Source organism: Lutra lutra, chromosome 4 (genome assembly GCF_902655055.1).
Source record: "Lutra lutra chromosome 4, mLutLut1.2, whole genome shotgun sequence".
In the NCBI taxonomy this organism is placed as follows: domain Eukaryota; kingdom Metazoa; phylum Chordata; class Mammalia; order Carnivora; family Mustelidae; genus Lutra; species Lutra lutra.
The window spans coordinates 35,110,845-35,133,364 of record NC_062281.1 but is presented as its reverse complement, the minus strand read 5'-3'; the positions used below and the strand labels follow the sequence as shown (position 1 = coordinate 35,133,364).

At 38.5% G+C, this 22,520-nt stretch overlaps 1 protein-coding gene and 1 long non-coding RNA gene across 2 annotated transcripts in view; one reads left to right on the top strand and one right to left on the bottom strand.

The window, feature by feature from the left end:
- The window catches only part of ATP6V1C1 (ATPase H+ transporting V1 subunit C1), a 42,198-nt gene extending 20,226 nt beyond the window's left edge, over positions 1–21,972 (top strand). Inside the window, exons 4-13 of the mRNA XM_047726463.1 lie at positions 4,199–4,284; positions 4,911–5,005; positions 6,836–6,927; positions 8,161–8,259; positions 10,034–10,102; positions 16,962–17,054; positions 17,145–17,238; positions 18,642–18,739; positions 19,550–19,676; positions 21,068–21,972. Coding sequence (XP_047582419.1) covers positions 4,199–4,284; positions 4,911–5,005; positions 6,836–6,927; positions 8,161–8,259; positions 10,034–10,102; positions 16,962–17,054; positions 17,145–17,238; positions 18,642–18,739; positions 19,550–19,676; positions 21,068–21,163 — 949 coding nt within the window. The 3' untranslated portion in view covers positions 21,164–21,972. The remainder of the gene's footprint in view (positions 1–4,198; positions 4,285–4,910; positions 5,006–6,835; positions 6,928–8,160; positions 8,260–10,033; positions 10,103–16,961; positions 17,055–17,144; positions 17,239–18,641; positions 18,740–19,549; positions 19,677–21,067) is intronic.
- On the bottom strand, positions 503–14,717 carry LOC125098061 (uncharacterized). The gene is made up of 3 exons (XR_007126698.1): positions 14,593–14,717; positions 8,131–8,134; positions 503–548 (listed from the first exon to the last, which is right to left on the bottom strand). It is a non-coding gene; the product is annotated as an uncharacterized LOC125098061 (long non-coding RNA).
- Positions 21,973–22,520: the final 548 nt, after the last annotated feature.

Below are 22,520 nucleotides of genomic sequence, written 5' to 3'. Positions count from 1 at the left end.
AAGCAGACAGCACTGAGCATGGAGCCCGCTGGAGGGCTCCATCCCACAAACCTGAGATCATGACCTAAGCCAAAATCAGCAGTTGGACACTTAACTGACTGAACCACCCAGGTGCCACAGGTCTTATTACATCCTTTTAAATTTTGGTGTATGATGTGAGGTGGGAGTCCCAAATTTGTTGTTTTGTTTTGTTTTTTTATGTGGGTATCTAGTTGTCCTAGCACCATTTGTTGAAAAGACTTTTTTCTCCATTGAATTGTCCTGGCCCCCTTCTGAAAACCAACTAAACATAAATGTTTAGTGATGGTCTCTCAGTTTTATTTTACATTTCTTTCTAATCCTTATTTCTGTCTTTTTTTTTTTTTAAAGATTTTATTTATTTATTTGACAGACTGAGATCACAAGTAGACAGAGAGGCAGGCAGAGAGACAGGAGGAAGCAGGCTCCCTGCTGAGCAGAGAGCCCGATGTGGGACTCGATCCCAGGACCCTGAGATCATGACCTGAGCTGAAGGCAGCGGCTTAACCCACTGAGCCACCCAGGCGCCCCTTATTTCTGTCTTTATGCCAGCACCACATTGTCTTTATTATTGCAGTTTTGTAGTAAGTTTTGAAATCAGGAAGTGTGAATTCTCTGTTTTTCTTAAACTGTTATTAACTCCTGTTAAGAACTGTTCTTAAAGGTGGTTCTTTTTTTTTTTTTTTTTTTTAAAGATTTTATTTATTTGTCAGAGAGGAGAGCGAGCGAGCACAGGCAGACAGAATGGCAGGCAGAGGCAGAGGGAGAAGCAGGCTCCCCGCCAAGCAAGGAGCCCGATGTGGGACTCGATCCCAGGACGCTGGGATCATGACCTGAGCCGAAGGCAGCTGCTTAACCAACTGAGCCACCCAGGCGTCCCTTAAAGGCGGTTCTTAAACTCCTTTCATTTTCGTATGAATTTTAGGATCATGTCAAATTATTGGGAGGAAGTCAGATGGAATTTTGATGGAGATTGTGTTGAATCTGTAGGTCAGTTTGGGGAGTATTGGCATCCTAACAATTTTAAGTCTTTGACCCAATAAAATGTTATGCCATTTATTTTAAAGACAAGAGAGATACTCTTGTCTTTAAAATTCAGTTATAGTAAAAGAGTTTTTCTAAACTACCGTTTTAGTCACTCCTGATACCTTCTTGCTCTTTATTTCAGCTGAAGATGGAAATGGGATCCTTGATCACTTTTTGCATTTTGATTGATGGGCCTTTGTCTGCAATCCCTTTGACTCTTGGGATAGGGAGCATTTAAATACTTAGGGATTGAGTAAAAAAGTACAGTTTTGTAAGATATGGAATTTTGGAGAGTCTTAGAAATGTATATTTGATTGGCGCTCTAAGGGAACTTATTCTTGAGTCTGCTTGGAAGGGTTTCCTATGTTTGCTATTAGGCTTTTCTGATAGAACCACCATAATGTGACATCTCTGGGTAATAGAGGCTGATGTGGCAAAGAGACCTTTGAACATAGCAGTGTGTAGTAAGTAGACCTAAAGATGTACTGATGGTCTTTAATATCAGAGGCAAAAAAGCTAGTTAGGAGACAGGTGTACAGTGGATTAAGCAGGAGATATTATAATATATATTATTATAAAAGCCTTAAATAAGACAAGGGACTTGGCAAGAAGAATGAGTGAAAGGATGAAAGAAAAAGTAACTTTGCAGTTGGTGAGTCCATGCATTCATTGTAGGGCAAATCTGGAAATAATTGATGGTGTGAACATTCTTGGTTTCTTGATGAAACATTTTTAGTTGAGGAAACCCTTTGTAGTTGTCATCTCTGAGCTGATGAGCTTCCCTACAGTCCCATCCCCTCATCACAGTGAGGAAGGGAGGTCCCTGAGAACATAATTATTTGGAACCTTATTAATCACCTCAGTGGCGCTCTAGGTCTTTAAGTCACCATTGCAGTATCCTGAATAGAGTGTAAGGTTTGCTCACATTTTTAAGGGAAGGAATCTGGAAAGTTTTTAGGTTAAATGTAGCTCATTTGGTTGTGGAATTAAAAGTTACCTATGCAGTTTGTCCACTTTTCTTTTCTGCACTGTTATGCAATCTTGTCTTTGTCAGTTTTTCTGAAACGTATGAGGAATTTAAAAATCCTGTAGTTGTTAGACCTTGGTAAAATTGACAGATGGTAGCTAAATGACTTAAATGTTCCAGTTTTTAAAATCTGAACACTGTGATATGTGGAGTAAATTCCAGTTTTTACTTATCAAGTAATCTAACCATCAGAGTAGTTTTCGAGGCAACCATGTGTACTTTGACATAGATACTCTTGTAGAGATGCACAGGGAAATTGGGACGTTCTGAATTACACACTCAGTTTATAAATTTGACACAAGGCAATTCTACACTCTGAACTATTTCTGTGGTAAACATATGACCATTTTTGCATGTTCATAGCAAATGGTTCTGTTTAAAAGACGCTTGTGAAGTTACATGGGAATAATGGTTTGTCTCCTCTAAAGGGATAAATGAATTTTGGAGACACAGCCAAGTGTATGTACAAATCCCAAGTTAAATGTGTTGAAGACTTAGCAGCTTACATAATTTTTTCTGTAGTTGTACTTGATTAGGTTTGAGTTCATTTAGCATAGGATTTTTTCTGGCCCTTATTGGTTCATGTTACAGGAGTTTCTTTTTCTTTTCTCTTTTTTTCCCCTAAAGATTTATTTATTTATTTGAGAGGGAGTGAGGGCGCATGTGTGCGAGTTCGGGGAGGGGCAGAGGGAGAGAATCTCAAGCAGACTCCCCACTGAGCACAGAGCCAGACACGGGACTCGTCCCCAGGACCCATGAGACCATGACCTCAACCGAAACCAAGAGTCGGATGCTCAACTGACTGAGCCACGAGGCGCCCTTTCCCTTGCAGGAGTTTAATTTGTCTACCCTCCCTGCCATTGAACTTGTGGTCCTCAGATTAAAGCCCTGTTTTGACCATGTTACACTTCTCTCTGAAGTCTGACATCAGAGGCTAACTATCTGCAGTCCTGCTCCAGGCGTCCTTGCCAGCCTAACTTCCCTTCTCAACACAGCACTCTGGGCAGTTCTGGATCCCTTGTCATCCTCTGAATGCCTTTTCTTTTCTTTTCCTCCTGATCTTGACTCAGAGGATGCCCTGCAGCAAAAATATACTTTCTTCCCATCTGATCACCTTTTCAAAACCATTCCTGTCCTTTATTGCCCTGCTCATGAGTCATTATGCTTTTCTTGATTACAGTAGTTGGAAGTGGTCCCTTTTTCCTTTATGCTTCTCTCTCTGTAATCTGGTATTCTCAGCTGGCACTTAACCATAGATTGCTTTGTATTTAGTCATTTGTGTCTTTGGTATCTCTCCATTTTGATTTAAGCAGTAATTAACTGGTGGGGGGTTTTGTGTGTGTGTTTGTGTGGTTTTTTTGTTTGTTTGTTTTTTGTCTTGTTTACTTTTGTATCCCAACCAGGGCTAGAGGCAGACATGGAACTGGAGAAAGAACACCAAAGTCCAGACAGCATGTTTCTACTCCCAGCTCTGCCATTAGCTGGTTTTGTGACTTTGTGATTTTTTTGTGATTAAGTCATTTGTACTCTTTATATCTTGGCATCTTTACTTACATAAAATGAAGGGATTGACAAGGTGTTATCTAGGTGCCTCAGTAGTCAGGGCATTAACATTGTTCCTTGTACATAGTAGATGCTCAATAAATATTTAAAGAATAAATAATACAGCAACTCATCATTACTGTTGCTTGTATTCTGTTGCCTGTCAGATCTCTTTTGTCCTAAGTGAAAACACGTTAAGTGGTGAATGCTAGCTCCCACCACCGTCCTTTGTTGTTGGTCCTTGCAGTCAGATTCATTGACCCATTTTTGTCATATAATGTATTTTTCTCACTAGTTTGTCATTACTTTCTTTCTAGACTTAATAAACATACCGCATGTAGTCTCTTTAAAATTCTACAGTTACTCAGTTGATCTTCACATATATAACAAAATCTTTGTCACTTTTATCCTTAAAACCTTTTTATAGAAGTAATGACTCATTTGTTCTGTATTATACAGATAGGTATAATGGGAACATACATAGTCAGATTCATGTGTATATGAGATATGTTCATTGTATAGCATGGAATTTAGGTCTTTTTCCTGAAAATGGTTGTTGATTTTTTTTTCCTTTCTCCTCCCAAGGGTGGTTAAAAAAGTGGCTCAGTACATGGCTGATGTATTGGAGGATAGTAAAGATAAAGTTCAAGAGAATCTGTTGGCCAATGGAGGTAAGCTAATATTTCAGGATTTGATACTGACTTACATAAGGTGAATGAATGACTTAGCTACAAAAACAGGGAATAGTTGTTGAGTGTCTCTTTGACTCTGCATTTTTTATTTTTTTCATTTGAATGTGGAAGGGTTTGTGTTTTGAAGATTATTGAAGTTTGGACTCCTAGAAACAATTATCACCTGGTTTTAAAAGATTTAGTTTCATTTGGAGTAAGTTGGCAAAGAAAGAACATACTTTTGTCAAATTCTACTTGTTGAGGAGATAGTTTGCAGTAGTTTCTTTGTGTCTCTTTCTCCTACATATGAGACATATCATGGGTATATGCATTTTCTGTTTTTTAAGCCCTCAGATTAGAAGGAGCACTAATATGCACATACACGTATATATATAAAAATACAGAATTTTGAGTAAGAAGAGATTCAGTCAGATTACAAGATAAAAATGTTGATTAATCCATGTTACTTAATACAGTTCCACGTTTTTAAAATCAGGACTCTCCAGCGATGATGACATCTTTACTGATTTTCTCAAAGCATATTTCAGCATTAGAAAGTTACTGCTGTGTTGGAAACTATAAACAGTCTCTTGCTTCTTGGTAATTAATTTATTTCCTTATTTCAGTTGACTTGGTTACTTATATAACAAGGTTTCAGTGGGACATGGCTAAGTATCCAATCAAGCAGTCCCTGAAAAATATTTCTGAAATAATTGCCAAGGTAAGATTAAAAAATGACACGGGGGGACGCCTGGGTGGCTCAGTTGGTTGGATGACTGCCTTTGGCTCAGGTCATGATCCTGGAGTTCCAGGATCAAGTCCCGTATCAGGCTCCCAGCTCCAAGGGGAGTCTGCTTCTCCCTCTGACCTTCTCCTTGCTCATGCTCTCTCTCACTGTCTCTCTCTCAAATAAATAAATAAAATCTTTAAAAAAAAAATGACACGGGTAGGACACATTGATTTATAATGGCTTTATTTATTTTGTAAGTATTTAGCTGGAAAATACTCTTTAGGCTTTGACAAAGCAGCTAAATGATACATGATTGATGCAAATGGGAGCTACCCTTAGTACAGCTTTACCAAAAAAGGAAGATGTTAAAATATAACACTTTTGCTGTGTACATTATCCAAGTTGTGGTTACTTTCAGTTAACCACTTACTTAAGTGGTTAACTTAAATATTGTATTCAACGGTGTTTAAGTAAGAAAGTAAAATTCTGTGTTTATTGTTTATACAAATTTAAGGGTAATTGAGATTGTGTAGAACAGGAAATTGGAATCGAAGATTTAGTAGTCATTCAGGTAGATGACAATGATTACTTTAGCAGGGTTATGTATAGTCTGAATTAGACATTAAACTTTATGGGTTCTCTGACCCCTTTTGACATTCACTATATCAGTCCTCTACCCGCCCCCCCCAAAATGCATGTATTCGCATACACATGATTTTATGTACAGTTTCAGGGCGTGCGCAGATCTGTAAAGCTCATCCATGAACTCACCAAGTTAAGAGTTCCTTTTATATTCTAGTCCTTGAACTTGAGAGAAAACGTAAAAGTCTTACCTGAAGCTATAAACAGGGCAAATAGTGCCCTTTTAATTGTCAACATTGTTATAATCTGGGTGAAAACTATGGTTTAAATCACTTGGACAGATTTGTTTCCTGGCTCCCAATGACTATTTGAACAGTATGCTCTAGAGTTAAACATATAAATGAGTAGATTATTAAATTTTAAAACTGAAGTCATCATTTTAATTTAATGAAAATGAGTAGTTTGATTATATAATATGGTGCTCTTAGTATGACTGAGCCTTATTTTCTTTTGATCCTTATCAAGGATCTAATCATTATCTGATACTAGTATATATGAGGAAAGTAGCTCGTACAGGTGAATTGACTTACCCCAGTGCCACCCAGCTAATAACAGTAGAGCTGAGTTGAAACTAGTTCTTCACATGTTAAATCTGCGATTTGTACTTTCTTCCTAAATTGTTAGTAGCTTTAGAAATGGCCTCTTTTTGAAAAATCAGCTTCTGTAACATTTATAAATATATTCATCCACAATTGTAATTTAATTGCAAATATAGTTTGTGTAAGAATACTGGTGTTGTGAACAACAAAACTGTGTGGTTTATTACTTTTGGGAAATTCATCCTTCAGCCTTGTGAAGTTAAAGCCTTTTAATCAATAATTTCTGTACCCAATGGCCTAGATTCCATTTACGTGTTTTAAGAGGTAATGTCATAACAGTAATTAAAATATATGTGGACTAAAACTTTATCTTTGGTAGAAAAGATTCATATGGAAATTATCAGGGTTATTAAAAATGAAGTAGATTATTTTTTAAATGGAAAAAATTTCATCTTTTAAAAATGAAGTAGGTTATATTTTAAAATGACCTTTTAAAGTTGTGCTTTTAAAATAATAGTTCTTACATCAGCAACCAGTGATGGTGTTTTTTAAAGTAAATATTGAGGTACGGCTACTTTATTTGTGTTAGTATAGGCAGATTTAGGAAAATTTTGCCTATTTTTCTTTTTCATTTTTAAAGGGAGTGACTCAAATTGACAATGACCTGAAATCTAGAGCATCCGCATATAATAACTTGAAAGGAAATCTTCAGAATTTGGAACGGAAGAATGCGTAAGCATATCAAGTATATGTTAATATTAAGAATTGGGGAAGCACTCTAGCATGCACTGAACGAGCTGTTGTTGGGGTTTAGTGAATTCCAGTTTATGCTGTTTCTGTAATCAGAATGGTGTTTGTTTACTTCTGGAGAAAAGTTTATTAACTCAGGCTAGTCAAAACAGATGTGAGGCTGATTTATTGTACTTGATTAGTTTATCCCTTTATGCATTTGAGTTTTTACCGAAAAACTGTCTGAAATTGTTTTAAATTAAATCATAGTTTAATTGCATAACAATTACCTGCTGCTTAAAAGAATTCTACCAAAGAATCCTTTTACAGTGTAATTTATGTGCTTTTCTGTTTTGCAGATTCAGCTTTTTTACATGTTAGGTTTTTAAAAACTAGAACATGTTTTCATGATCTCATTGTACTATGACTACTGCAAATGTAGCTTTAAGCATTTAACTGTTCAAGTTACATGTTCATATTCCAGAGGGAAAATTGGTTGGATACCATCAGTGGTACAAACAGGGCAAGTCATTTTCATTATGAAATGTACTGGGAGACCAAATGAAGACTGATTTAAAAGAGTTGATTATTGGGGCACCTGGGTGGCTCAGTGGGTTAAGGCCTCTGCCTTCAGCTCAGGTCATGATCCCAGGGTCCTGGGATCAAGCCCCACATCGGGCTGTCTGCTCAGCAGGGAGCCTGCTTCCTCCTCTCTCTCTGCCTGCCTCTCTGCCTACTTGTGATCTCTGTCTGTCAAATAAATAAATAAAATCTTTAAAAAAAAAAAAAAAGAAAGAAAGAGTTGATTATTGGGTTAACTCACCAAAATTGCCTAGTATCAGATGATACCCAGGGAGAGGGAGGAAAATCAGAGGTTGTCCTTAGATGATATAATTTTGTAATTATCGTGAAATAGACTTTAATTGACATATAATGAATAACACTGCCCAGTCGAGGTATTATATATGTAATCAAGAGAAGAGCTGAGTTATAATAATTAAAGCAAACACAAAGGGAGATACTAGAGGCAAATTTTGATAAATGTTGACATTTCTTTAATAGTGGGGGTGGGAAATAGTTAAATTTTGACTTCTTACAAAGTAAAGACATAAATAAGATTAATCCATTTCATAAGATGTATATATAATATATATATGTGAATGTAATTAGCCTGCTCTTTCTTTACTTGTGTTATGGAGGCATTACCAACCTGATTATTTTTTTCTTATTCCTCAGAGGAAGTTTGCTAACTAGAAGTTTAGCGGAAATTGTGAAGAAGGACGACTTTGTTCTTGATTCAGAGTATCTCGTCACGTTACTGGTTGTAGTTCCCAAGTATGTCCTTTAATTACAAAAGTTTTTACTTGTTAAAATATAAGAAAAATGTTAGTATCTAATACTGGAATTTGAAGTGTCCACTAGAACCCAGTGGTAAAGGGACTGTTACATTGTCCTTCATTCTGTGAACCAACATGTATTCCTATGGCAAATGTAGTAGAATTGAGTTCATAATCTGGTAATGGAGACATCAGTTACAAATTGTGATTCTAATCCAAGTTAGCAGATTAGTAGAGTGGGCTTATTTAAAAATTAAATAATGCTAAATTATTGGATTTTTTTAAAAAAAATACAGATTTTAGATTTTTCAAAGTAAGAAGCTCTTTGTATTTGTTTTTCTGAAAAATCTTCATGATTGGTTAGGATGAATTAAACCCTTTAAGAAGCAAAGGATGCATTAGGCCAGGGGTTAGCAAATTTATTTTTTAAAGGGCCATATAGTCAATATTTTACATTTTGCAAGCCAAAGGGTCTCAATAGCTGTTCAACCCTGCCATGTCAACTCTCTGGTTGTAGCTGAAAGCAGCCGTACACAGGACCTACAGAATGGATGTGGCTCTGTTTCCGGAAAACTGTCTTTACGAAAACAGGCATAGTCTCTGGGCATGGTTTGCCAGGTTAGAGAACCCTTTGAAATCTTCAGATTAGGTCTTCTGTGTTAGTCTTTGATCATAGTTAATCTTGGTAAAATGAGACCTTTGGACACTCGTAGGAAGGATTAGAACTCTGTGCACATTGCACGTGTGTGTATGAGAGAGAAACACTATTAATGGTTTCATTTCTGACTTGGACTAAAGTCTCACTGTCAGGAAATCTTTGGAGGATCCGAACTGAGGTGAGAGATTTGGGGGTTCTTCATAGTTTCATTGCACAAATTCATCCTTTGCTTTGCTCTGCATTTTTTATCTGGTTAGGAAACTGGGAATATTGGGAAAAAGCACCTGCATTGAATTTACCGTGTCTGCAATATTATCTGACATCAGCTTTTCTCCCTTTACTGCAGAATACTAGAGCACTGATTATTTATAATAAACTTCTGTATATCTGTGTCTTTATACTGTGTAGGAAAATAACGTTCCTTGGGTGAAAGATTTGCTGCAATCTTTATTGAAAGTTTGTGTTTAAGATCAGAAATTTTTAGTTTTCTGTACATTGTAATTGACACATAGGACCTAGGATACCTTACGTGTTGAATTATTCCCTCTGTGACCTACAAATACTGAAGTTCATTAAATTGCAAACATAACTGTCTTTCTGCACACACCCAAAACCATTGGTCTCTATGGAGGATTGTTGCACAATGTTCTGCACAGCATGGTTTGCTGTCACCTAATTTACTCAATCCTTCCTGGTACGCTGTGCTTTTAGTAAATACAGTTTGATCCAGCGAGTGAGTAGACATGATAGAGATTTCAATAGGGCCTTTAAATTAATTTATTTTTAATAAGGTAATGCATATTAACTCTGAAGTTTGAAAGTCATTTAAAATCTGTACTTTGCTTACTTCCTTTCCAAACTTAGTTCTAGGATGTGCCTCTTTTGCAATAGTTACTGGATGTAAGAGTGGTGAACTATAGTTCCTGCTTCACCACTCACTGTGTTTGAAATTCATTCTCAGTATAAAACTCAAAAAAATGGTTTTTTTGTTTTTGGTTACATAGATTTGAGGTATACTTAGTTGAATTTCCTGTTTGTCCCATATTTTTTTCTCTTTCTGGATGTGGCAGGGATTGTTTCTTCTTTTCCGCTACTTACTGTATTTTTTCTGCAGGTTAAACCACAATGACTGGATTAAGCAGTACGAAACACTAGCTGAAATGGTAGTTCCAAGGTCTAGCAAGTAAGTAGTAGTCTTTGTAAAACCCGTTTCTTTCCTAGAATTCCTTTTTATAATTGGAATGTTGGGTTAGGAAATAGCTTTATCTTTTCTTGGTAAATTTGTGGTTTCAGGATCATCTTTTTCACCTTATAAAGTTAACTTTAGTTATCACAGTTACCTCTGGAAGGGACCTTGTACAGTCTGATCTGTACTGTCTCATGTTTATAGATGGAGAAGTTTGAGGCCACAGCAGTGAAGGGGTTTGCCCAGAGTCACACATCTCATTAATGGCAGGGCTAGAATTAGAACCCAGGTCACTGGTGTGGTACTTTTTCTGCCATGCTGTGCCACCTTCTGAAAATTCTTTGTTTGATATTTATTGTATATCTACTCCGTGTCTATAATTCTTCATTTCTCTTGCAAAGGAAGTGTATCAAAATGGCTGCTAGAGTATCATGTTGCTCTCACTTTCCAGTGAGTGTGGATTCTACCTAATTTATTTTGCATTAAAAAAAAACTTGTACTAAGTGTTTAAATTTATGGCTTGATATACATTGTCTAATTTGATATTTACAATTCTGTGAAGAGTTGGGTCAGTTATTCTTGTGGATAAAGAAGTAAAAATACAGAAGAATTCAATAGTTGGCCCAAGGCATTTGACTGCATTGGCTGTGCCAATGTCCAATGACAAATTAGGACTGAAAGTCAGGTTTTTTAATGTTGGGTCTTGTACTGTGAGATGTTCTTTGAGAAAGTATTAAATACAGTGTATATGCAGCCCCCCATGGTTCTTCTGTATGGCTGTGCCTCAAGAGGTGGCAACTTGTGGGGAGAAAAAGGTATAGCACATAGTAAAGAGGTGGTATTAGTAAGGTTAGGCCCATGCAATATTTTCTTTTCCAGTTTCATTGTGTCATATGGGAGGTAGCTTAGTATAATGGAAAGAGTGCTGGATCCAGGGATTTGAGTTCTGTTGCGGGTTCTGCTACCAACTTGCTGTGTGACTTGGGGTAAGTCTTTTACCTTCTCTGGGCCTCATTTTTCTTTGTCTGTAAAATGCACATAGCACCTTCCCAGTACACACGATGAGACTATTTTAAGGCTTGATAAGTTATACAAAATATAAGGTAATATGATTGTTGTAGTTTCACAAATGTTGATTTTTGTTTGAGAACTAAACCACAAACCTCTGCCCATCGCAATCCCCGCCCCCCCAGTTTGGGGAATACCTTCAGTTCACACCAGCTGAAGACCCAAGGGAAAGCCTTAATCTTCATATTAGTTTCCCACTGAAGCTGTTTATCTTGACAGATGACAACTTCTTATACCTTTGTACTCTGTAGAACATTAAAGCCATAGAGGTTGACTTTATGTCTGAGAGGCAGTGAGGGAGGAGACCCAAGGACCCAGTGTTTACAGAATGTCCTCACAGGTTGTATATATGCCAGACCCAAAGTCCAGGGGAGTGGTGTGTAGATAAGTTTCAGATTTACTCTGAAAGAAGGACTTTAAATATATTACTTCAGAGATTTGCATCTCTTGAACATTACTCTAGTAGCTTAAAGGAAAGAAATCCCAACCAGTAAGAGTTCAGTATAGACAGCACCTATCTTCTAAATGACGAGTAAGTGCTCCCTGACCACTGGTCCATGAGAACCTCTGTTTTGCTTGCGTCTCCATTCAGAAGACACTTGGAACCACTGACATGGAAGTTCAGCTGTTTAAATTTAGTCCACAAGAACAGCAGCAGCTCCCCTAGCCCTGTGACAGGCTGGTTCACTCATGTGGGGCAGACAGGCTGGGGTGGCTTAATTTGGAATTTTGTCCACTGTTCAGGAAGCATCTCTAAGATTTGATGCTGGATTTTTAGCTTATCATAATAACTAACAATTTTGAGTTGCTTCTATATGCTAGTAATTGTTCAAAGTGCTTTATTTTTAAGTCACTTGTAAGTAGTAGTACTTTCAAGTAAGTAGTACTTTTACTTGTTGCTTTTTGGCACTTGAGTCCTTACTCTTGGGAGCAGTGAAGATGAAAGTGAAATTGCGAGATAGAAGAATGAATTGAAAAATACGGTCTTCAAATCTGAAGGAGATAATTTCACTTAAAAAATGCTTAGAATCCAGCTATTTGTAAAATATTCTACTTAAGTCTTAAAATCATTGGACACTTTTGAACTCCCAGCATTGTTGTATGGAGAAGCGCGGAGCCGTGTGTCAGTGCTGTGCACAGTTATGGCCAAGGAAGTGGAGGCTGGGCTGCTTTTCTGCTTCTTGTTGGAAAAACTGTTCAGAGACAGTTGTTTTTCACTTGTACTCAGGATTGCCACTTTTCTTTTTGTCTGCTTTTCCTTGTGAAGGTATTCTGACCAGGTCTGATCACTAGTTAACTTTGGCCTTTTCTGTGTTATTGGAAACAGTACCACAGACGCATTGGTGTCCCCCAGAGGTTTTTGGTGAGGGAACTAGAGGAACCTACAAAAGCCTAGGAAAACCTGTACTTGCCATTGTGCAGAGAAAAGTTTTCCCTGTGTTTTCAGAGCAGGGATTGCAAAGATAACTTTTATGAAGAAAGGCAGGAGAGATGCCTTGGCAGTGACATAGAAAGATTAATTAAGGGACAGAGAAGATGACAGTTCTGAGTTTTAGGACCAAGCTAAGAAGTCCGAAGCAGCAGGCAGAGCGCTGAGCTCCAGAAGCATGGCTACCCACATGGGTGATTGAAAATGCCGTGAAATGTCTAGAAGACATGGCCGTTTCCTTCAGGTCTGGTTATACCTGTGTGAGGTTGGTGCTCCTACTGTAAAACAGCAGAACTAAAGGAAGCAGTGCGTTTGGATAATTTATTTGAACCTAGTAGGACTGGTGCAGCCTGGGTTAAGCTCAACTAAGCTCCCTTCCAGGCATAGTCCAAGATGCAAAGATGGCACTCTCTTAACTCTTTCCTCTCCTTCTGGCTTTCATTTTGTTTCTGTGCCTTGATTTCATAATGTCACTTAAGGTCATGCTGGTTTTGGCTTGATTTGAAATGCCTCCAGCTTCTGGCTTCTCATCTCCCCGATCCCTGCAGCTCACAAATCATCACCTCCACTTGAGTTTTGTGTTGTCATTGTTTATTTATTTGTTATTTTTAAAAAAGATTGATTTATTTATTTGTCAGAGAGAGCACACAAGCAGGGGAAATAGCAGGCAGAGGGAGAAGCAGGTTTCCCGCTGAGCAAGGAGCCTGACGTGTGGGACTCAGTCCCAGGACCCAGGGATCATGACCTGAGACCTCTTTCCATCTTTTCTACTGTTCTAGAACCTGTTCTTTGACCTTGTCCACATCTCTAGTCCCTATCCCTTTGCTCTGACATTGTTGATTTCCTCCAGCCATGTTTCCTCTCCCGCTGAGCCTGGACTCTCGAGTGATCACTTTAGCTATTGCCTTGCCTGCACCATCATCTCTACCCCTGTGACCTCCTGCACATTCCCTCCCTGAATTAATCTGTAATGCAACCTGCGGGCTTTTACGCCTGAATTGCATGAGTGAGCTCAAGAGAATCTGGTAGCCCTGAGTATTGGCAAGTCTAGACGTGGACTCTTCTGTGTTAGTGGGACAGCCTCTTCTTCTGTCAGCACCTTTTCAGCCACACCCAGGGCTCTGACCGTTGCCTGCAGCTTTGGGACTCTGAAGTCTCTATTCGTAGCCTGGCTAACCCCATAGTTTCAGACTCTCACACCTGGGTTCCTCCTGGGCACTATACGTGTCTGCGCCACAGGTAACTATGAATAGGACATTATCCCCCCGAATCTCAGCCTCACTCGCCCCCTCCCTTGTAGTGTGTGGCAGCAGCATGTGCCTAGTTACCAAACCAGACCCTGGTAGTCAGTCATTTTGGACTCGTACCTCTCCCTCCCCACCTGCCCTCCCACGACCCGGTCTAACAGCCTTGTTATTTCTACCTTCAGTAGCATTTGGTTGACTCATACAAAATTGCTGTTTTGTAGGTTAAAAATGGTCAGATACCAACAACCTCTTATGGTTCAACTGACTTTAACTCCCCCCACCCGTCCCCAGCTACAGCTGCTGCTTCTCCATCTCTTGCCTGGACTGTTGGAATTGCCGTTAGCTGGTCTCCTTTATCTCCGCTCTTCTCTTCCCTCTCATCAGTCTCCTGCGTTGCTGCCATTTTCACTTTTGTGGTGTACCAGTCTATTACTGGCACACAAGCGTGCGCACACACCCATCCCTGTACTCTGTTTAGCTGTGGCTATTTCTGGCAGAGCCCCAAATGCATGGTTTGTTTTTTATAATGTTTTAAGGAATATCTTTTCTGGGGGTAGAAGGAAAAGCAAATGGTTTCATTTATTTTTTCTTAATAAGGTAGCACAGCAGGATTTAGTCCCAAGACTGAATTTTTAATCTTGGCTTCTTCACCATAAGGATTTTGAATAAGCCAAACAACTTTGCTGTGACCCAGGCCTCTACATGATAGACATGCTGCTCATTGTCACAGAGCTGTGTCAGACATCAGATGCTTTTCAAATGGTCTTTAAAACGGCAAAGTACTTTGTGAATTTAGAAGGTAACTATGATAGTGGAGGAATATTGTTAGGGGTCTGCACTCACCTGTCAGATTGGATTTGGATTTTTTGGATCACAGTGTGCATTTTACAGAGGTAAGCCTGGGAGACCTGAAGATCATGAAAGATTTGTTACTGAGTTTTGTCAGCTGGGTAGCTGCCTTGCCTTGGATTTGATAGGCACCGGGAGCAAGAACTAAGGGTAACAGTTTTGAGAGAGCACCTTTTATTTATTGATTGATTTATTTATTTAATTTAGTTTAATTTTTTTTTTTAAAGATTTTATTTGAGGGGCGCCTGGGTGGCTCAGTGGGTTAAAGCCTCTGCCTTCGGCTCAAGTCATGATCCCAGGGTCCTGGGATCGAGCCCCACATCGGGCTCCACATCGGGCTCTCTGCTCAGCAGGGAGCCTGCTTCCTCCTCTCTCTCTCTGCCTGCCTCTCTGCCTACTTGTGATCTTTGTCTGTCAAATAAAGAAATAAAAAATCTTAAAAAAAAAAAGATTTTATTTGAGTGAGTGAGTGAGAGAGAGCACTAGCAGGGGAAGCAGCAGGCAGAGACAGGGGGAGAAACAGACTTCCTGTTGAGCAGGGAGCCTGACACTTGACTCGATTCCAGGATCCCAGGGTCACGACGTGAGCTGAAGGCAGACGCATAACTAACTGAGCCACGCAGGCACCCTAATTCTTAAGTTTTTAAAATAATTTATTTTTAAATACTCTCCACACCCAGTGTGCGGCTTGAACTCACAAGATCCAGAGTCACACACTCTAGCTTTACTGACAGAGCCAGCCAGAGAGGACACCTTTTTTTTTTTTTTTTAAATAAGAGAGGGATGGGGGGAGTGGCAGAGGAAGAGAGAGAAGGGACCCAGACACTCCTAAGCAGGCTCCACTCGCAGCTCAGAGCCCAGTAGGGGGCTTGTTCTTGGCAATCCTGAGATTGTGACCTGAGCCGAAATCAGGAGTTGGATGCTTAACTGACTGAGCCACACGGGTGCCCCAAGAAGGCACCTCTTTGAAAAGGAAGTTTTAATGTTCCGGATCCAGAGTAGCTGAGTTTCTCTCTGTCGGCGATGCCAGCGATCAGTCCTCCCTGAGGCATGTGCCGGTCCTGCCGCTGGAGAGGTAGACCCAGAGCCGGGTCGCCTCCGTTCTTACAGCCGTTCTGCTGTCAAGTATTGTCACCGCCTCCTGAATTTACCCGAATTGACTGCTAACCAGGCAGTTCTTAGACTTCTTGGAAAAACTAAACTTGCTTTTTTTTTTTTCTCCCTCATATTTAGTAAAGTATCTTTGAATTCCACAAGCACTCAGGTTTGTAAAATATTATTTTTGGGGATTTCAGAAGTACCACAATTGTAAATAAAAACTAAACAAACAAAAAAACCTAATACTTGGAAAGTAGAAGGGAAAAGAGACCCCTCCATACAAAATTAAGTGATGATCCTGCCCCAGCCTCATCACTGTTGAGCAAAGCAGTGTATGGCTTTGTAGACCCCGCCTGTGGGATTCTCTACATGAGTAGCTGTAGGTAACTTGAGAGCCAAGCGAGAGTCCTCGTATGCACGAACAGTACGGTTTGCCTTTCCAAGCGGCTTTTCCCCATAGGAATTTATATGACAGTTAAAATTTCCCTACAGTTATGCCTGGGAAAGTATTTCCAATGATGTCCGCGAGACCCATGACTGGATAGAAGTTCTCACCTCGCTGGGATTCTTCTAGAGCCTAGGAGGAAGCCCTGAGATGTAGAAAAGTGTTTTGTCAAAGAATATTTAGACCATTGCCTTTGTCTGTTTTTGAGTTAGGATGTTTGGGGCAGCGGGGAAAGAAGGGTCCGAGGTAGGAGGTATTGGCAGTGCAGAGAGGGTGAGCCAGGCCTTCGTGGGCTGGGCAGGGCTGGGCTGGAGAGAGGTAGAGAGAATTTGGTTTCCAGAAGAGAAGAAGGTGCTTATTAGCGAGGAAGCAGGGAGCCTCTGGAATAAAGTAGTTACTGATTTTGCCTCAGCGGACCTGGCACTGATAGATGGGAAAGCATGGTTCTTAGAGTTTGAACATTTTACTTGATTAAATGTTGGATTTCATTGGGTTAGGAAGAGGGCATAGGGCTGTTAAGGCATTGTAAAGTAACACATCATAAACATGGAGCGCCCACAGTGTCTGAGGCAGTACAGGTGGTTCGCCTGGAGGTGGTGTGGGAAGGGCTGCCACACCCAACTGTTCCTCCTCCTCCTGTTTGTGAATTCTGCCCTCAGTGTGAAAGAGAGCAATCAATATAAAGCTTTAAATGGACGTTTTTGGGTTTTTTCCCCATAGTGTTCTCTCCGAGGACCAAGACAGTTATCTTTGTAATGTCACCTTGTTCAGGAAGGCAGTTGATGACTTCAGACATAAAGCCAGGGAGAACAAGTAAGATTATTATTTTTTGTCTTTTAATTTGTTGGACCTCCTATATACACAGTGTAGACAATTTTGTTTCTCCCCCACTCCCAAATTCAGATTCATCGTTCGTGACTTCCAGTATAATGAAGAGGAGATGAAAGCAGATAAAGAAGAAATGAACAGGCTTTCTACCGACAAGAAAAAGCAGTTTGTATGTGTTCTTAATATTTAGTATTATCAGTGTTAAGCAGAAGAAAAGACAGTATTGCTTTTTCCTTTTTATTTAAAAGAAAAAACTGATAATTACTTTAAGACATTTGATTTTAGTTTTTCTGTTAACCAAAATGAATTTTCTCTAAGCAGACTTAGATCTTGAAAATCCATGCCTTAAAGTTAATTACTCCATCCAAATCTGTATCAGGAATTAATTTTAAATGCAATGTAGTGAGGTATTATTTTAACTGAGTAATAGTTCTTTCAGGAAGAATTTTCATTTCCCTGTGGCAAATTTTTTTAATGCTTCAATATTATACTGAAGCAATTTCTTTTTAAACCACTGGAGAGTTCGTATGTTTGAGGCAAAATTGGGAAAGGGGGTGGAAAAGTGACAAGGGAAGATGGTGTCAACTTCCTTGTCATCTTTGAGTGCTGGATTACTGTGAAGACTAGAAGCTTGCATGAAAGGGGTGATGAGTGAAAATTTATTTCTCTTGTAATGCAAGAGAAAATAAAAGCAAATCCCATTTAAAATTATTCCTAAGTACTTATAAACCATATCATCTCCATTGGGAGAAAACTAATCCTAACCAAGTAATGCCCAGTAGAACCAACTTATTAAGAAGGTCCGGAGCCTTTTTAAAGAACAGATACTTTAACCAAAGATTTTCACATTGTCTTGTCCTTTTTGCTTAAATTAATTTGTTGGTACATCAAATGAACCTAGTGATGTTCACTAAATAATTCAGCTGAACTGATCACGTATGTCTTTTATGTACTGAAAGGCAGTATTAAGTTATTTTAAAATCTGTTTAAAGGAGTGTTTTTATTTAGTACTGGAAATTATACCAAATATTTTAAGTTCAAAGAGAAGTTATCCTACATAATAGAATCATTAAAAATTCCGAATGTGAAGAGGTTTAAGGGATCTAGATCAACATGCTTGATATTTTATGAAAATTAAGACCTAGAGATATGTATTAAATAACTTAATACGTAACTGTTTATCCTGTTCCTGAGAAGTTGTTTATAAGTTGAATTCTATTTTAAATGTCTGATATGGATTGCATACTAAGTTTTTTATATTTTGGTTTTCAAATCTAGGGCATATCTATATTGTATATCAGTTTAAACTGCTTTCATTATTACGCCTTTTTCTGTGTAGTGAAATAGGTTCCATGAATTTTGGTGTCTACTGAGGTTATAGTGTAGTGGCTAACCTTTTAATCTTACTTAAGATGAAGTGTATGAAATGTTTTTAAAGTGAATTATTATGTGATTTAATTCTCCTGTAAATTCTTACTGGATAGTCACTCCTTTAAAAATATTTGATTTATTTATTTCTAATTGCCATTTTCAAGACCAAATTTGTGGTGATTTTCTTTTTCCTTTTTATAGGGACCACTTGTACGGTGGCTGAAAGTGAATTTCAGTGAGGCGTTTATTGCGTGGATTCATGTGAAAGCATTGAGGGTTTTTGTTGAGTCCGTTCTAAGGTAAAGAAAGTTGATCAAGAAACGTGGAAATGAAGGGTTTATGGATCCCTTTACATTAGACCTCTTTGTTACAACAGCCATAATAGGAAATTGATGCGAAGAAACCAAAAGGACAACCATGAGAGAGAGATTGTCAGTATCCTGCCTTCATATTAGTCTTGCCCTTGATGCCAGGTTTGGAAAAAGCGATCCATACTGCTGTACTCCCTGGTTTGTTGCTGGTGTAAGGTTAAGAGTAGATTATAAAGTAGTTAGCTAATATTTGTTTAAAAGAAGATCTTTCACATACTTTACTTGTAGTTTGGTACATGGTATACTGATGGTTTATTTGAAATCGCTGTTTCGCATTAACCTAAAGTAATTTATCATTTTGAGATACTTAAAAATCTCAATCATCTTGTGATCCTCTGTATATTTTGCTCATATTAAAAGTAGTTCAAGATACTTACCTGTAGCTGTGTTTGCCATTTGTAAATTTCATTGACTTTTCAAGATGTATTATTTCCTTATCATGAAGGTGACTCCTAAGCGTACATATTATTGCTGAGGGTATTCATAGATTCAAAATTGAAGAGTAATTAAAAGTAAATCCTAATAGGCAGTGGGCTCTCATTTTAAGGTAAGATTTCTAGTGGACAGTGAGGACCAGAGAAGATCAGAGTTTCTCTGTATATGAGTTGAACTTGTCCTTAAAATGAGGTACCCTCTCTATTAACTGATTAAAGAAGACTACGAGAATATTTGCTTTGAAAAGAAAATCTCTTTATATGTTTACTTGTGTTACATACTGAACATTTGCTTCCTGAAAAGGTATGGCTTGCCGGTGAACTTCCAAGCAATGCTCCTTCAGCCCAATAAGAAAACAGTGAAGAAACTAAGAGAAGTATTACACGAACTGTACAAACACCTAGACAGCAGCGCGGCGGCCATTATTGATGTAAGCACTTATTTAGGTGCCTTGGAGGAGCAGGAACTGGAATGAATTTCAGAAAAAAATTATTGGAAGGAGATAAATGGAAAAGGGATAGTAAATATTGTTTATTTAATCTATTTTTTTTTATTACTTTGAGGTCCTCAGTTAATTTGTTAGATAAACACAGCAGGTAATTGACATTGTTTACCATGTTTTATACTAGTTAGAGCAGTGCTTTTGCTTCTACGCCAGTCATTGTCTTGCTATAGATCAGATGTTTATAGCTGTAGAAGTAAAGAAGCAAGCAGCCATACTATCCTACTTGTTTACCGAAGTTACTAAATTTCAGAGAAGAAGATTGTAAGTAGTTAATTCAGTTGTATTTGGGACAAGTAGTGAAGTCAGTATAGGAGTATTTTAAAGGGTATTTTAAAGTATTTTCTAAACTGGTATGTTTCTTATTTCAGACAGTGGGTGTAAGCAAAGTGTGTTTTCACAGTGTAAGCAAGCTCTTGCTGGTGTTTAAAACTATAGTGGGTTTTTATTTCAAATAATCTTGATTTTTTTCCTTTTTAGGATGGTAGTACCTTACATTTACATTAATTAGAACCCATGACACACCAGTTTTTCTTGATAGAAGAAAATGCAGGAAATTACTTTCTACATTTTCATGTAATTGTCAAGAAAATACATAAGGTTCAACTATCTGATACGTAATTTCCTACCAGTATATTCTTTTTTCATTTAAGATTTTATTTATTTGAGAGAGGGGGAGAGAGCATGAGTGGAGGAAAGAGGTACAGGAAAGGGAGAAGCAGACTTCCCACTGATCAGGGAGCCAACTTGGGGCTCGATCCCAGGACCCCGAGATCGCAACCCAAGCCAAAGGCAGACGCCCAGCCAACCAAGTCACCCAGGCACCCCTCCCACCAGTATATATATATATTTTTTTAAAGATTTTATTTATTTATTTGACAGAGAGAGATCACAAGTAGACAGAGACCACCAGTATATTCTTAAAACATTCATAAATAGTAAGTGATATCATTAAAATCGTACTTGGTTTTCTTCTTTTCAACATTTTAAGAAGCCACATGCCCCGTAAACTGAAGACCCCAAGCCTGAGATTTAAAAAGTAATTTTACACATTAAGCATAAAAAAGGATCATAGGGTCATGGTTAAACACATACAGGGTTTGGAGTCTGTGAGGGCTTCAATCTGGCTTTACTACCCACTGTGTTTCCTCATTGGCAAAATAGGAGTAATAATGCCCAAGTCGGATTCAGTTAGCATAAACATCTACACCTAGCGCCAGTGTAGGTGTTCAATCAGAAGGTAAATGGTAATACTTAATTTTTTCTTCCCTTTGATTTCTGTCAGTACTCATTTGGATAACTTTCCTGTTTTTCTCTAGGCTCCTATGGATATTCCTGGCTTAAACTTGAGTCAACAGGAATACTACCCCTATGTGTACTACAAGATTGATTGCAACTTGCTGGAATTCAAGTAAAAATGAGCTCCTTCCCAGACAATCCTGTCCTTGTGTTGGTGTAATCTAACAGAACTAGGCTGCAGTATGACAGTACTTTTAACTCCCTGTTGTCCTTTGCTTGCTTCTGACCGCTTTTCCTAGTGAGTTCTTCATACTGGTCCATCTCTCAATACTTTCTTCTTAAATGTCTTATTTCTTTTTATTGATCAGGTCTGTAAATGTGTACTAAAAAAAAAAAATCAGAGTTTATTTATAAACAGAATAGTTTATTTAAAGAGAAGGTCTTTCTCCATTGATATTGTGGTATGCATTAATTCCATTTGTTACTGTTGTGCACAAAAGCCTTGTTTACAAGGGAATGGTAAACGTTTGTACCATTTTGTTCACTGTATTTAGTAGACATAACTGTTCAGTAGTTACTGAATCATGAAGTAACGAAATGTGATGATATTCAGGTATGTGCTTTCTGAATGTTTGAAATTCCAACCTGTGAGCACTGTTGACACCCACAGGAGAGAATAAAATTACCTGTGCAAAGGTGTATTGTGGTGTGTGTAACTTCACAAGATAACGGTCCGGGTTGAGAGGTTATAAAAGAGAGCAGAGCGTACTTACTGGGCCACTTCCAGACTTCTGCTCCGTACCGGGGGCCGACCATTCGTGTCTGCCTCGCGTAGGATGTCAGTTTGCCATTTCTGGGTCACAGCACAAATGTAAAGATTATTTTTCAATACATGATGGATATTTACGTCTGGACACTAGATTCTGAGTTCCCTTGAATAATTAGGAAGTAGGGCCGACTTTGAATAAAGTGTAGTGAAACCTTGCGGCTTCAGTCATTTGTTCTGTGTAAGTTCTGATTTTACATGTTTCCTTCCTAGGATTTTTTAACTAGACAAGCCTTTGTTTGGACCTGTATGTCATTTATGACATCGTCTGAAAGGAGGCATTGTTTGCTGTAAAGATCTTTGAACTGGACGACTGAAGGAGATTTTCCAGGAGGTTCTGTGACCGTGCTCCCTTTCCTGTGCACTCCCAGGCCTGCGGATGGGAGAAGGGAGTTTCTGTGTTAAGGGCATTTCTGAGCTATTCTATTCCTTCTAGAAATTAGCCTCCCAAATCCTTTTTACTTCACAAATTTATGTTGTTATTTCAAAAGAAATTAACTTCAAACATATTCAGACTTCTAGAAGGTAAAAACTGAGAGATGATCCTGCCTGCCTGCCCACCCCCCTCGATTTCTTCTCAAGGGAGCTGATGTATTCTTCCAGGCCTTTTTCTATGTATATATCACACACGTGCAAACCTAGTTTATTTTTAAATAAATGTAGGATCAGACTGCATATATTCTATCACTTGCTGTTTTGCTTGCTAG